Below are 13,981 nucleotides of genomic sequence, written 5' to 3' on the forward strand. Positions count from 1 at the left end.
CATTACAGTTCAGTGTGTGCGGATCGTTTCCTCCTGCGGCTCTTTGCCTCCACCATGCGGTACACGCGGTACTTCGTCGCGTCGCTTTACGTGTCTGGAGGAACGTGTGTCAGGATTCTACTTGTCATTGGCCAGCGGGCCACCGCCGACGCCTTTGATTGGTCGGCTCCGTCCCGCCCCTGGACGTTACGTCGGGCGCCTGGACAAGGCCACGCCCCGTGCGTTCAAGCTCGCCTGCGTTGGGAACTTGTGACAGTTGCAAAATTACAGAGGAAACATGGCGCTGAGAGCGGCCGTAACCCGGGCCGGCGGCCCGCTGAGGGCTGCCTTCCCTGCCCGGACCGCGAAGGCGAGTCGGGGCTACGCTGCCGCGGCTCAGGCGCGGTCGGTGCTGGAGAACGAGCTCGCCGCCATCAGGGCTGCGGGCACCTGGAAGGGGGAGAGGGTGATCAAGTCCAAGCAGGGAGCGCACATCCACGTGGACGGCAGCCGCGGCGGTGAGTAGTAGCCTAGTGGGTAACACACTCGCCAATGAACCAGAAGACCCAGGTTCAAATCCCACTTACTACCATTGTGTCCCTGAGCAAGACACTTAATCCTAAATTGCTCCAGGGAGGGGCTGTCCCTGTAACTACTGATTGTAAGTCGCTCTGGATAAGGGCGTCTGATAAATGCTGCAAATGTAAAGCCACACTCCTGATAAAACTCTTTAGTTCTGCCTTCCTGGCCTCTATACCTCCGGACAACTATTCTTCTTTGCACTGCATGCGTTTGTTGTATAACATGTGCTTTGTACCTTTTTTGGGGGTCTCCTGCCCGACCTGTTCTTCCTCAGTTGTTGCTGATGAAGTCGCCATTGTCATGGCGCTCGGTCAGCATATTCGCTTCAGCTCTCTTCCGGATCCTACTTTAGCTTTCCCCTTCTCCTCTTTCATTCAGACATATTGAATTTTTGCGCCAACAACTACCTCGGCCTGTCCAGTCACCCAGAGGTGGTTCAGGCCGGTGTTGATGCCTTGAAGATGTATGGAGCCGGCCTGAGTTCGGTGAGGTTCATCTGTGGAACCCAGGTATGCTGTCAATCCTGCAGCAGTTTTAAAATACAGATAAAGGGAGACTGGAGCAAAAAAGCTGCAAACCTCTATTGACTAAAAACATGATATTTCATTTGTTGTCTGTCTGTGTAGGACATTCACAAGGACTTGGAGCAGAAACTAGCAAAGTTCCATGAGCGAGAGGACTGTATTCTCTATGCCAGCTGCTTCGACGCCAATGCTGGCTTGTTTGAGGTCCCCAACTCTCTTATTGCTTTGGTCCACCCTGTCCACTTCACATTTTACAACACAGTTTTTAAGAAGAGTAACTTTTTTTTTTTTTTTTTTACATAAGTGAATACATAGTCCATGTGTCTCATCCCCCAGGTTCTGCTGGGTCCTGATGATGCAGTTCTCTCAGACGAACTCAACCACGCGTCCATCATTGATGGAATTAGACTGTGCCGGGCAAAGAGGTTCCGTTACAAACACATGGACCTGAATGACTTGGAGGACAAGCTGAAGGAGGCCGAGGTAACCAGCCTGCCATCCCAGCTGCGTAGCCCATTGTGAAACAAAAGGCCTAATATTGTGAATGTTGTAGAGAGTGAACCTGCGGGATCTGGAGATCGCAGCAACGTGATGGTTCAGACTCAGTTTGTCGTCAATCCAAACTCCAAGGCTTTTTGCAGATGCCGTGGGTGTTAACAGTAGCGAGCCAATTTGAATTGAGAGGTTTTGCTGAGGGGAGTTGTTGCACGGAAAGATCAGAATCTCGGTTTTGGATAGGTTGAGTTGGAGGTATCGCTCAGACATCCATGCCGATATGTCTGAGAGACAGGCCGAGATTTTTGTCGCAATAGTGGCATCTTCTGGTGGGAAAGACAAATAGAGCTGGGTGTCATCAGTGTAAGAGTGATAAGAGAAGCCATGTGATTGGATGATCTGTAGCAAGTGTATATTGAGAATAGAAGGGGGGCCAAGGACTGAGCCTTGTGGAACCCCTGTGAGGACCGATGTCTCACCTCCCATGATACCTTGAAACACCTGTTGTGAAGATAAGAGGTGAACCAATTTAGTACGGTTCCTATAACTCCTACATCTGAGAGTGTGGTGAGAAGAATTTCATGATTAAAGCAGCAGATAGATCAAGCACGAAGGTCATCCATCATTGCAAGGAGGGAGGTTTCAGTTGAATGTCCTTTCCTGAAACCAGACTGAAAAGGGTCGAGAAGCTCATGCTCGTGGAGAAATTAAGAAAGTTGAGCCAGGACTGCCCTTTCAAGAATTTTTGAAAGAAAAGGAAGGTAGTGGGTGGTAGCTATCCAATACAGACAGGTTTTAATGTGGGTTTTTTGAGCAGGGGAGCAATGAAAGCAGTGGGAAATGTTCCTGTTGTGAGTGAGGAGTTTAAGACGTGTGTCAGAGCAGATACTATGGTGGGCTGTATGGACTGAAGGAGGTGTGAGGGGATTGGATCCAGGGAGCAGGTGGTTGGGTGACTAGACTGGAGAAGTTTAGACACGTCCGATTCAGAGAGCAGAGTGAAGGAAGACAGTGTTCTGGTTCCAGAGGTAAGGGCGGGATGAGGTCTGGGGTTAGGGGGTGAGAATTATGTTTACAACGGGAATATTTTACCTCCACTTTTGGGAGTCAAAGTTGAGCTTTATTGTCATTGCCAGTACATGTTAGACGGTACATAGTTAAACGAAATAACGTTTCTACGGAACCTGGTGCTACATGTAATATTTGGACAATTAAACAAGGTCACATACTGACATAAAGTGCACATGTGCGACACAGACAAACTGGGCTACATAAGGTGCAAACAGGGGACACAGGCAGTGCAAGAGTAACAGTTAACAAAAAACATGCAGACGACAATGAGACAGACAGCACTAAACTAATTTATCAGCTAACCCGGGGACATAAAATAGCTAGTTAGCAGTGGAAACTATCAGATATCTGTGAATACCGTAGAATGCCTTCTTACGGGTAATACATAAAAAATATTTCATTATCTACAGTCTTCACGTCTGCGGCTGGTTGTCACAGATGGTGTGTTCTCCATGGATGGTGACATAGCTCCGCTCCAGGGCATCTGTGACCTGGCAGAGAAGTATGGTGCCATGGTCTTCATTGATGAGTGCCACGCCACTGGCTTCCTGGGAGCTCGAGGAAGGTGAGACAGGACAGAGATGGAAACAGGACAGTGAGGAGGGAAGACTTTCACCCAAACTAAACCCCGTCCCTGGCTGCCGTTCTACTTGTAAAGAGACTATACAATGAGAAGAAATGGAGAATAGAGATTTTGTTTGTTTTTGACCCATGAGGTTATACCAGCTCAAAAAGGAACGTATAAATATGGCTGGAGCATCTTAAAAACTGTGCAATACATTGCATGTAACACTAATCTTTGACCGTTATTAATATCCATGTGCAGAGGTACTGATGAACTGCTGGGAGTGATGGACAGAGTTCAAATTGTCAACTCAACACTGGGAAAAGCCCTGGGAGGGGCAGCAGGTAGGTGTGTGAGTTCTTTTTTTGAAATTCAGAAGAAATTTTATTAAGAGGAAAAATAAAAACAAGCAAGCATTTATTTATTTATTTTTATTCTTGTCAGGCGGTTACACAGTTGGCCCAAAGCCTTTAATCGAGCTTCTGAGGCAACGGTCCCGTCCCTACCTCTTCTCAAACTCTCTGCCCCCTCCTGTTGTGGGCTCTGCTACTCGTGCTGTGGAGCTCCTCTTGGCATCCAATGAGATTGCTCAGAGCATGGCAGCCAAGACCATGAGGTAGGACTAAGAACGCTGTTGACTTTGGGACCGAACGTGATAAGCTCTTTGTTTAGACTTCTTCTGATATGTATAATGAAATCGACCTTGCTTCTGTGGTCATTCTCAGGTCTTTTACATGCTGTGCTGATGAACTGCCTTAAATCCTTCCCCAGGTTTAGAAATGCCATGACCCAGGCTGGGTTCACTATCTCCGGGGCAGCCCATCCAATCTGCCCTGTGATGCTTGGAGATGCACAACTTGCTTCCCTGATGGCTGACGACATGCTGAATTTTGGTGAGAAAAGTGCAAGTGAAGACCCTGAAAATGAATCTTATTTTACTGACTTCTCGATGTTCTGTGTTTCAGGTGTGTATGTGATCGGATTCTCTTATCCTGTGGTTCCCAAGGGTAAAGCCCGAATTCGGGTTCAGATCTCAGCAGCTCATACAGACCAGGACATTGATCACTGCGTAGATGCCTTCATACAGACCGGCCGGAAACATGGTGTTATCTCTTAATGTTGCACTCGCATACACTATTGCATCATTGTTACGCTGGCAAAAAGGAGCTGAAAAACTGTTACAGATGAGGACATGGCGCTTAATGCAGTTCCTGTTAAATGGAATTAGCTGCAACATAAGAGAGATTTTTAAGGTCGAATTTTGCCCCAGAATTAGGTCAGCATTTAGGTGCGAAAAGAAACAGATTAGTATGCCAAAGGCCAAAGATTGCTCTTTATATGCTTAAATAAATATACTTGTATTAAACTCTTGACTACTTTTTTTTTGCACTCACTCATGGCCAGGTTCAGTTTTGTCACTGTCAACTCAAACTAATGAAGTAAAAAGAAAAATACTATAAAATCTAGACGGTGTAAGGTGGGCAGAAAATTACATTTACTTGTTAAGTAGTGTGGCTGGAGCATTTTGTTTACATTTTTTTTCCTGATCGTAAAGGATGAAAATGCATAATGTCAGTAAAACACATTATGCATTTCCATCCTTTACAATCAGAAAAAAAAAGTGAACAACATATTTGGCTCTTTCTAGCTCAACTGAACACTAACCACCTCAGAACTGGACTGTTTTTTGGCGTTTTGTTTACCCTTAGGCCAATATGGAAAAATACTTAATTTCTGTAGTCAGGCTCATAGGGTTGTGCAAAACTGCAACATGTCAGCAGTAATTCACTCTGCAAACGAGTTAATGTAATATTTTTTAAAAATCTGATTATATTTTTTTAAGTGCCATTAAAACTTGTTTAAGATGGTGGTTGTTGCCTCAACCCACGTGACACAATGTCCTCCTTTCCCGCCACCATAACCCCATAGCGCCTCCCAAGCAGTCACGAGTTCGTCTTCCCGCGAACTGCAGCCAATAGGAACATGAGAACGTCCAGTAGGCGGGGTGTGCGGGAAAGTGACGCAAAGTTTTGCCGCGAAACTTGGAGCGTGGCGGGGTTATTGTTACAGGCAGGAAGGAGCTGTGGGTTCGCGCGCCGATTGTTCGATTTAGAAATAAATCCGATTATTTTTGTTCAGCTGTAGTTTTGAGCAGAGCTGCGTTTGTGCGCCATGTCTGGATTTGACGACCCCGGAGTTTACTTCAGCGACAATTTCGGCGGCGGGGACCCGACCGGGGATGAAGGCGTCCTGAAACGGAGTCAGATAAAGAAGAAGTTCCGTGAATTCCTCAGGCAGTTCAGAGTGGGCACGGATCGTACGGGATTTACGTACAAATACAGGTAGGATTGTTAGTTGAAGTTTCAGAAGAGGGATTTTAATTTTTTAACCAACTATGGTTCCAGATCGTAAACAGGTGACATTCGTGAGATATCTGGTCAATGGCGGTCTTCATTTGTCCTCATGTTGGTACTAGTCACTTCATGTGTAATCCTACGTCCCTGTTTAGAGATGATCTGAAGAGGCATTATACTCTTGGCGAGTACTGGGTCGAGGTTGAGATGGAGGACCTGGCCAGCTTTGACGAGGACCTTTCGGACTGTCTGTACAAGCTGCCGTCAGAGAACCTGCCACTGGTAAATATGTGTGTTTGACTTGTTGCCAGTTGAAGTCGTCTCTGGTTTGGATTGGTTGGTTTGGTATACGTGTGGTTTTCTATTGGCAGTTTGAAGAAGCGGCGCAGGAAGTGGCTGATGAAGTGACCCGCCCTCGGCCTGTTGGGGAGGAGGCGGTCCAGGACATCCAGGTGATGCTGAAGAGTGATGCTCACCCAGCCTCGGTCCGGAGTCTGAAGGTAAATAGCGCTCTTAGCTTGACCCTCCTTAGCTCGGTTTTCCTGATTGTGACCCCCTCGGTGGCGTCTCCCCTCCGCAGTCTGAGCAGGTCTCTCGCCTGGTGAAGATCCCTGGGATCATCATCTCCTCGACGGCCGTGCGTGCGAAGGCCACGCGCGTGTGTCTGCAGTGTCGGGGCTGCCGCAACGTCATCAGCAACATCCCGTTGCCACCCGGGCTGCAGGGATACTCCCTGCCCCGCAAGTGCAACACGTAGGTGTCCCAATTTTTGTCCCAATTCCTGGGTCTCGCTTCTGAAATGATTAGTCCTGGAGAGTATTGAGTAAATGAGGACTGATTTTTTTTGTCCCACAGTGAGCAGGCGGGTAGGGTGAAGTGCCCGGTCGACCCCTTCTTCATAATCCCGGACCGGTGCGTGTGCGTGGACTTCCAGACGCTGCGACTCCAGGAGTCTCCGGATGCCGTGCCTCATGGGGAAATGCCCCGTCACATGCAGCTCTACTGTGACCGGTAGCGACCGGAGGAGCCCGACTCTGAATTGACCGTCACCTTGTGGCAGTGAATGTGTTTTGATCATACGCCTGTGCTCCCAGGTACCTCTGTGATCGCGTGGTGCCCGGGAACAGGGTGACCATCATGGGCATTTATTCCATCAAGAAGGTGATGCAGACCAAAAGCAAGGGCCGCGACAAAGGGGCCGGCGTGGGCATCCGCGCTTCCTACATCCGGGTGGTGGGCATCCAGGTGGATACCGATGGGGCTGGTGAGTGTGACAGTGCTAACGCCATAGGTGTGACGTTCCAAGTGCGAGGAGAACTAGGAGTGGAAGTGATTTGGTGGTGATTAGTACACACAATGGAATGATTTTACTCTGTTTACTGATATAAACCAATCCAAACAGGAAAAATAACTCACACATAAAGTAGCATAAACAACAGATTTTGGATTGTTTCGATGGATAGATAGATAGATGGATGGATGCTTTATTATTCCTAGCAGGAAGTTCACAGTTTCCAGCAGTTTAAACTTAAAAATACACAAAGTTCACACTGGACAGAGAATACATTGCCGACAAAGCAGACATGCTATATCAATATGTTAACATGGAGGAACGGTAAGACACTCCAGTAATGATTCGTTTTCAAAAATGTGGCAAAAAAAAAAAACCTCATAAGTGTGGACCTGCCACAGGTACTCAATAGTACTAATCCTTGATACTGTAAAGACAAGGCGTAAAGAAAACTTTATCCATTCCGTTTCGCCATTCAGAGAGCGGCAGCTCAGATTGTTGGATCTGGAATTTGTCCCCTTATGTTGTCATACAGGGAAAGGTTACCTCCCGGCCAGAGAATTTCACACCCCTCCCCTAAAACAAATAATTGTTTAAAAAAAAAAAAAATGTGGCAAAAAAAACCCACCTCATAAGCGTGTAGCTGCCATAGGTACTTAACAGTTCTAATCCTTGATGCTGATCATTGTTTCCTGAAATATCAAAATCGGCCAACATGGCAACCCTGAGCCCAGTGTCTCGTCTCCTGCATTCTTACTCTCTTCTTTGCTTGTAATTCCAATTAATTGATGATATTGTGGGACAGACACTTGTGTTTTTCTTGGCCTTACTGAGGTCATACGTATTTATGTTTGCCAATTCCTGTCCCTTGTCACCCCGCAGGGCGTAGCGCCTCCGGTTCAGTCTCCCCTCAGGAAGAAGAGGAGCTCCGCAACTTGGCGGCGTCTCCCGACGTCTACGCCTCCCTCGCCCGTTCCCTGGCGCCTTCCATCTACGGCAGCGACGACCTGAAGAAGGCCATCGCCTGTCTGCTGTTCGGAGGTTCCCGCAAGAGGTGAGCATGACTGCAGTGTGGCCGGTTTTGTCCTCTGGCATAGACACGCCAGTCCGAAACGCCGCTATTATTAAACCTGGCTTGCTCCGCGTCTGCTCCAGGCTGCCCGACGGACTGACTCGCAGAGGAGACATCAACCTGCTGATGCTGGGAGACCCAGGAACTGCCAAGTCGCAGCTGCTGAAGTTTGTGGAGAGATGCTCTCCGATTGGAGTAGGGAACCAGCCGCGTCTCTTGGTTACATTCTGACAGCGTCACTCTGGCTGTGATTGATTTGCTTAAAATGGCGTCTGTCTCTCAGGTGTACACCTCCGGTAAGGGCAGCAGTGCGGCCGGTCTGACCGCTTCAGTGTTACGTGACCCGAACACGCGAGGCTTCATCATGGAGGGCGGCGCCATGGTGTTGGCTGATGGCGGGGTGGTGTGCATTGATGAGTTTGATAAGGTAGTATAACTTGTCTTTCATATGTCATGAAAATGGCACTTTGTCAGCTTATTTAACATTAATTCGAGTCCCCCTAGCCTGTCTAGAAATGGTGATAGGTGTTAAGAAAACCTTAGCCATTCTGTTTTGCCATTCAGAGAGCAGCAGCTCTGGAATTTGTCCCCTTATGTCATCATACATGGAAATCCTCCCCTAAAACATTATCTCCATCACCTGTCATAGCTTCCAAACGTGGAGAAATCTCATTGTGGAACTGTGAATTTTGGATAAAGATTTCACATACAATATTAGGGGACAACTAAGACCTATAAAAAAAAAAGGGTTTATTATTATATACTTTCTATGATTGGCCATTGAATGACCTTCAACTGCTTTTTCTCTTCTCTAATTGGTTGAGCTCTTGCAAGGTCAAATCCATGATTGACTTTTACATTTGGAGAATTGTGGTTCTGCGTCAGCACTAAATATTTATTTGACTTCTTTTTTTTAAAAAGATGAGGGAGGATGATAGAGTAGCCATCCACGAAGCTATGGAGCAGCAGACCATCTCCATAGCAAAGGTGGGTTTTCTGTGTACTGTTAAATGCTGAAATGTAAAACTTAATAACTTGTGGATTAAATATTAAACATCTTCCCCGTGGCGTCCTCAGGCTGGCATCACCACCACCCTCAACTCTCGCTGCTCAGTGCTGGCGGCTGCCAACTCTGTGTTTGGCCGCTGGGATGACACCAAGGGCGAGGACAACATTGATTTCATGCCCACCATCTTGTCCCGTTTTGACATGATCTTCATCATTAAGGACCATCACGACCAGCAGAGGGACATGGTGAGGCTCCAGCAAACAAGGGTACAATTTTCATGCAGCTGTTAGTGGCTCACGCTCTGACCCCCCCCGTTCTCTCCCCAGACTCTGGCTCGCCACGTCATGAACGTCCACCTGAGTGCCCAGACTCAGACAGAGGGGGTGGAGGGGGAGATCCCGCTTCACACGCTGAAGAAATACATCGCATATGCACGCACGTATGTGTCTGTAAATCGGTCTTTTGGGTGTTGGCATGGAGGATCTGTTAGGGTTCCCTCTTTGTTTTCCAAAAGGGGCTTCCTTTCTGTTGGCTGTGCCTTTATAAGGACCAGATGACATTTTTTTTTAAACAGGAAGTGTGGCCCACGCCTCTCGGCTGCCGCCGCCGAGAAGCTGAAGAACCGCTACGTGGTGATGAGGAGTGGCGCTCGGGAGCACGAGAGAGAGAGCGACAAGAGAGCCTCCATTCCCATCACAGTCCGGTAACCCCCTTCTTAGCCAGATGCCAGTCAAATAATTTAGTTCTTGTGCCAAACAGAGCTTAGTGTCCAAGTGTGAGTTTGGTGTTTGTTTGTCTGGGTGACCTTTTTGGCTGAGCGGGTTTGGTGTTTTTGTCCACGGTTCCTGCTCTGCAGGCAGCTGGAGGCGGTGGTGCGCATATCAGAGTCGCTGGCCAAGATGAAGTTGCAGGCTGTCGCCGGGGAGGAGGAGGTGGACGAAGCTCTGAGGCTGTTCCAGGTCTCCACGCTGGATGCAGCACTGTCTGGCAGCCTCTCAGGTAATACTTAAGTGTGTGTGTGTGTGTGTGTGTGCTTTTCAAAACCCTTTAATGTGTCCTTACGTATTTGTTGAGTAACATGGACCCTTTTAACTCCCCAAGGGGTTGAAGGCTTCACCTCTCAGGAGGACCAAGAGATGCTGTCTCGCATCGAGAAGCAGATGAAGCGACGCTTCGCCATCGGCTCCCAGGTCTCGGAGCACAGCATCATTCAGGACTTCACAAAACAGGTGAGCCGGAGTTATTGGTCCATTATTCAGGTTCTGCTGTTTTTGGCACTACTAGCTATACCAAATGTTTTTTTTTTCTTTTCTCCTTTTTCTCTGAACCGAGCAGAAGTATCCAGAACACGCCATCCACAAGGTTCTGCACCTCATGATGAGGAGAGGAGAGCTTCAGCATCGAATGCAGAGGAAGGTGCTCTACAGGGTGAAGTAAAAGTGGCCTTCTGCTGCACATGAGCTCAATGCAAGCACTCAACGTTTGAGGCCTCCAGTCCAGAAATGGTCCTGCTAATTTACTTAAACAGCTTGCCCGGCTTTTAAATGGCATAGTCAGGCTCATCTGTGTAAATAGTTTTTTTTGATCTTGCATGCATAAAAGTATTGCAGTTACCCCAAAAAAAGAAGAAATAGTGATGTGATGCCGGTCTTTGCTGGCTGACATAGAGCTGTTAGGCCAATGCAGAAGCCCTTTTCTTGAAGAAAAATGTATGGAGAAAAATATTAATAAAAAAATAAAGGTTGAATTAATTGTTTGTGTTGAAAGACTTTATTTTAGTTAGTTAGTTAACATCTGTTTGCAAAAAATATATATATATATATATATATATATATATATATATATATATATATATATATATATATATATATATATCAGTGTAATTTTCTTTTAACTTATGAACAAGTACAAAGAGTATGAGCAATCAAATATTTACCATTCAAAACTGCAACCAACATGGATGTTAACTAATTTTGGCTAATTGTGCAGGTGAAATTTTACAGAGGATTTCATCAGTTTTGGAGCTGACAAAAGTACAATCTATTTTTGTCAGACATTTTCAATCATTAACAATTAAATAGTTGCAGTTCAAAACTACAGCCAACAACGAGCAAAAAATGTTGAGCATGTGTAGCATATGTTACACAGATTTCTGGTTTTATTGTTATGTTTAGCACTTTTTAAATCGGCACTGTGAGCATTTAGTCGGTTAGCTAGAATGCTAAAGACTTTTTTTTTTTTTTTTTAATAAACTAATTTGAAAAGACATACAGGCTTTCTGATTTCAGTAATGAGAGTACGGTAGAACAATAAAATATTTACAATTAAAAAGTACAGAAAACAAGTATGCGTGTGTTAATGTGGCAAAATTATAAATTTGGCTAATTTCAAGCAGTGGTGTAATTAAAATATAGTACATATGTTACAGCAGAGTTTTTGCAAGTAATTTAAAAAGCATAAATTCCCATTCCAAGTGTTGCTAAAGCCACGCACACCCCCACCGCGAACTGAAAGACTGGAGAGAATCCTGCATTCGGCTTCCGTTCAGAAACGTCCTGGTTCTCTGATGCATCTACCAAGGCAAGAGGAAAGCAGAACAGATTATAGATCTGTTATAATGAATTCCCCGTACTGCTTTACTAAATTTAAACAGGGATTCTTACCTGTGACGCTTAAGATTCTCTGAAGGTCATTAAAGACCTGTATGGAGGAAAATATATACATTTAATGTCTCAAAAAGCCTCGGTTTGATTCAGCCATTTTTTGGTTCTCATTTTGCTGTTTTTTCCCAGTGCACTTAATCCACACTGTTGCTGCATTTCCTGTTCAGTTCAGTCTACCCCAAATTGGTAGTCCCTTTAAATCAATAGTTCATTCAAGTGCTCCAATCTGACACAGTTCCTTGATGTAGGCAACAATAAATTGCTTCAGAATGTAAAGAAAGTTCCAGTTTTGCTTACATAATTCTGTTTCCTTCTCACCTTGATGTTGAGCTCAAAGGCCCTGACCGCCTCCTCCAGCATCTCCTCTCGCTCCTCTTTGCTCAGCTCGATGCTGTTCATCCGGCTCCTGTAGAGCTGCTTAAATCGGTTGGGGCTCGGAACACCAGGGAAGGAGAAGAACGACACGCCTCTGTCGTCCTTCAGCCCCATTGCCTTCTGGGTGATACGGCCTAGGACCTGGCCTCCGGACAGATCGCCCAGGTATCGAGTGTACGCATGGGCGACCAGCAGTTTAGGGTTCTCTTTGCCAATCTGAAGATAAGAGACGTGTGGTGAGAGCTGTGTTAATGAGTTAAGCCTTCTTACCATTCAAGTCTTCATGAACAAAAAGCCATTCTCTCCAATCGTTCTCTTGCTATGCCACCAGACAACATTTCCTTCTGCAATTCATTCTGAAAGTCTCAGGTCTTGACCTTTCTTTTGAATGAACGTTCAAACATGTTAAATAATCCTTCTGGAGTATTGTATAGTGTAGATGTATATTATTTCAATATACATCTACACTATCCACAGGAAAGTGACACACCTTCAATGTTAAAAGTGCACACATACAACTGTTAGCTTTGCCATTGCTCCTCATACCTTTCTCAGCCTTTGAGTGTATATGTGTGTGGCAGCGGGCACAGTGATTCTCTTTTGCCACTCTGGACCAAAGAAATAGCCCAGGTCCCTCTCCAAGGCTTCCAGGCGGGCCAGTTCCTGGGGAAAGTATATCGGCGCCACACCGGGGTGCGAAAGGTTCTTGTCCAGCTCCTCTTCCATAGCCTTGTAGATCTCATACAGAGAGCAGAGCAGGAGCTGCAGGGGCAACGACATTTCAAGTTCTTCTTTCTTAGCAACTTCTTCATAGAAACTACATTTACAGCATTTCTCAGATGCCCTTATCCAGAGAGACTTATAGGAACAGTCCACCTGGAGCAACTTAGGGTTAAGTGTCTTGCTCAGGGACACGATGGTAGAAAGTGGGGTTTGAACCTGGGTCTTCTGGTTCATAGGCGAGTGTGTTACCCTACTAAGACTAAACTCCCTCGGACATTCACAACTGAATGTTGTGCTGCTGCTGTTGAATAGAATGTGCTTCGCGAGGCAGCCTGCCTTTGACTTCAGGACTCTACCTTGTACTGCGGCAGAGTGATCTGTCCTTTCTGGTAGTTCTGCATCAGTGCGGTGTTCTCAGCCCTCACATGACTGTCTTTGGTCGCTGCTTTGATTTGCTCTGACAGATCTCTACAGAAAAAAAAACCACACACACCGTTTCAATGCATCATTAGATCCAGCAAAACTAAATCCTGTGTAAAAAATGTTAAAAAAAAGGTAGAGGTGAAGCATAACGTGAAGTTCCCAGATGAACAGGGGAGATTTTGAGAGCAGGTACTCACTTGTCACTGATACTCGAATCGTCTCTACGACTGCTCTTTGGGGCTGCCATCTCTAAAGTAGAGGAGGAACGTTTTAAATTCAAGGAAGCAACCAAATTCTAAATGTAGTCTTTCGGAATCCAGTTTGCATACCTGAGACTGTGCGCGCTTTTCTGCTGGAGAGTTGTGTGTCGCTTGCGTGCCACTCGAGCTCTCGCCTCAGAATGATTTTGCTCGATGTTCTGACTTATATACCCACATCCTCCTTGCTCCGTGCAGTCAGCAGTGGGAAGTGATGCTGCTGACTCAGCTCCCGAGCTTAACATGACCAAGCACAGTGCACTGAACATGTTGCAAGAGGAATGGTTCTTTTTTTTCCTGGAAAATTGTTCAAATTAATTAGCACAAAACAAACAAACAAATAAATAAAGTGGCTGAAAACACCAAAGAGCAAAGAAAACATGACATGAAAGTTGGACATTTTCGTATTTCTTGCCTGAATTATTCTTCGTCCTATTCTAGAAACATGTTTTCACACCGTCATAGTCAACATGACCACAAGTAACCAATTCCAAATGACCCACGACCCTGCGAATGCTCTCTCGTAACTGTGCTGTCAGAACACCAGAACTTTGTCTAACCGTGAATCAGCAAGAGGAAGTAAGTCAGCAACATCTGA

General features: G+C 46.0%; 3 protein-coding genes across 3 annotated transcripts; 2 read left to right on the forward strand and 1 right to left on the reverse strand.

Annotated features, from left to right (window-relative positions):
- The first annotated feature begins 178 nt into the window (after positions 1-178).
- Positions 179-4,582, forward strand: gcat (glycine C-acetyltransferase). The gene is made up of 9 exons (XM_028987553.1): positions 179-497; positions 940-1,070; positions 1,188-1,289; positions 1,422-1,568; positions 3,062-3,216; positions 3,478-3,560; positions 3,661-3,832; positions 3,988-4,109; positions 4,182-4,582. The coding sequence occupies exons 1-9, from the start codon at positions 278-280 to the stop codon at positions 4,331-4,333; spliced, it is 1,284 nt and encodes a 427-aa protein (XP_028843386.1). The 5' UTR covers positions 179-277; the 3' UTR covers positions 4,334-4,582.
- A 674-nt stretch (positions 4,583-5,256) lies between these two features.
- mcm5 (minichromosome maintenance complex component 5) lies at positions 5,257-10,653 on the forward strand. The gene is made up of 16 exons (XM_028986976.1): positions 5,257-5,558; positions 5,726-5,852; positions 5,942-6,070; positions 6,151-6,323; positions 6,426-6,581; positions 6,665-6,834; positions 7,744-7,915; positions 8,017-8,128; positions 8,217-8,360; positions 8,855-8,920; positions 9,011-9,187; positions 9,269-9,381; positions 9,517-9,645; positions 9,799-9,941; positions 10,044-10,171; positions 10,278-10,653. Exons 1-16 carry the CDS (start codon positions 5,389-5,391, stop codon positions 10,377-10,379), a joined length of 2,211 nt encoding a protein of 736 aa, XP_028842809.1. The 5' UTR covers positions 5,257-5,388; the 3' UTR covers positions 10,380-10,653.
- A 255-nt stretch (positions 10,654-10,908) lies between these two features.
- hmox1a (heme oxygenase 1a) lies at positions 10,909-13,969 on the reverse strand. The gene is made up of 7 exons (XM_028985687.1): positions 13,456-13,969; positions 13,324-13,375; positions 13,060-13,171; positions 12,527-12,742; positions 11,924-12,196; positions 11,606-11,642; positions 10,909-11,514 (listed from the first exon to the last, which is right to left on the reverse strand). Exons 2-7 carry the CDS (start codon positions 13,371-13,373, stop codon positions 11,390-11,392), a joined length of 813 nt encoding a protein of 270 aa, XP_028841520.1. The 5' UTR covers positions 13,374-13,375; positions 13,456-13,969; the 3' UTR covers positions 10,909-11,389.
- Between the last annotated feature and the right edge of the window lie 12 nt (positions 13,970-13,981).

The sequence above is a fragment of the Denticeps clupeoides genome, chromosome 7 (assembly GCF_900700375.1).
Source record: "Denticeps clupeoides chromosome 7, fDenClu1.1, whole genome shotgun sequence".
NCBI lineage: Eukaryota > Metazoa > Chordata > Actinopteri > Clupeiformes > Denticipitidae > Denticeps > Denticeps clupeoides.

Bases quoted from the DNA above. Each gene is read 5' to 3' on its own strand.
- gcat (XM_028987553.1), top strand. From the start codon at position 278: ATGGCGCTGAGAGCGGCCGTAACCCGGGCCGGCGGCCCGCTGAGGGCT. The intron at 3,561-3,660 runs GTAGGTGTGTGA...TATTCTTGTCAG, and splicing joins AGCCCTGGGAGGGGCAGCAG to GCGGTTACACAGTTGGCCCA. The intron at 3,833-3,987 runs GTAGGACTAAGA...ATCCTTCCCCAG, and splicing joins ATGGCAGCCAAGACCATGAG to GTTTAGAAATGCCATGACCC.
- mcm5 (XM_028986976.1), top strand. From the start codon at position 5,389: ATGTCTGGATTTGACGACCCCGGAGTTTACTTCAGCGACAATTTCGGC. The intron at 6,071-6,150 runs GTAAATAGCGCT...TCCCCTCCGCAG, and splicing joins CCTCGGTCCGGAGTCTGAAG to TCTGAGCAGGTCTCTCGCCT. The intron at 8,361-8,854 runs GTAGTATAACTT...TTTTTTAAAAAG, and splicing joins GCATTGATGAGTTTGATAAG to ATGAGGGAGGATGATAGAGT.
- hmox1a (XM_028985687.1), bottom strand. From the start codon at position 13,373: ATGGCAGCCCCAAAGAGCAGTCGTAGAGACGATTCGAGTATCAGTGAC. The intron at 12,197-12,526 runs GTATGAGGAGCA...TCTTATCTTCAG, and splicing joins ACACTCAAAGGCTGAGAAAG to ATTGGCAAAGAGAACCCTAA. The intron at 11,515-11,605 runs GTAAGAATCCCT...TTGCCTTGGTAG, and splicing joins GAGAATCTTAAGCGTCACAG to ATGCATCAGAGAACCAGGAC.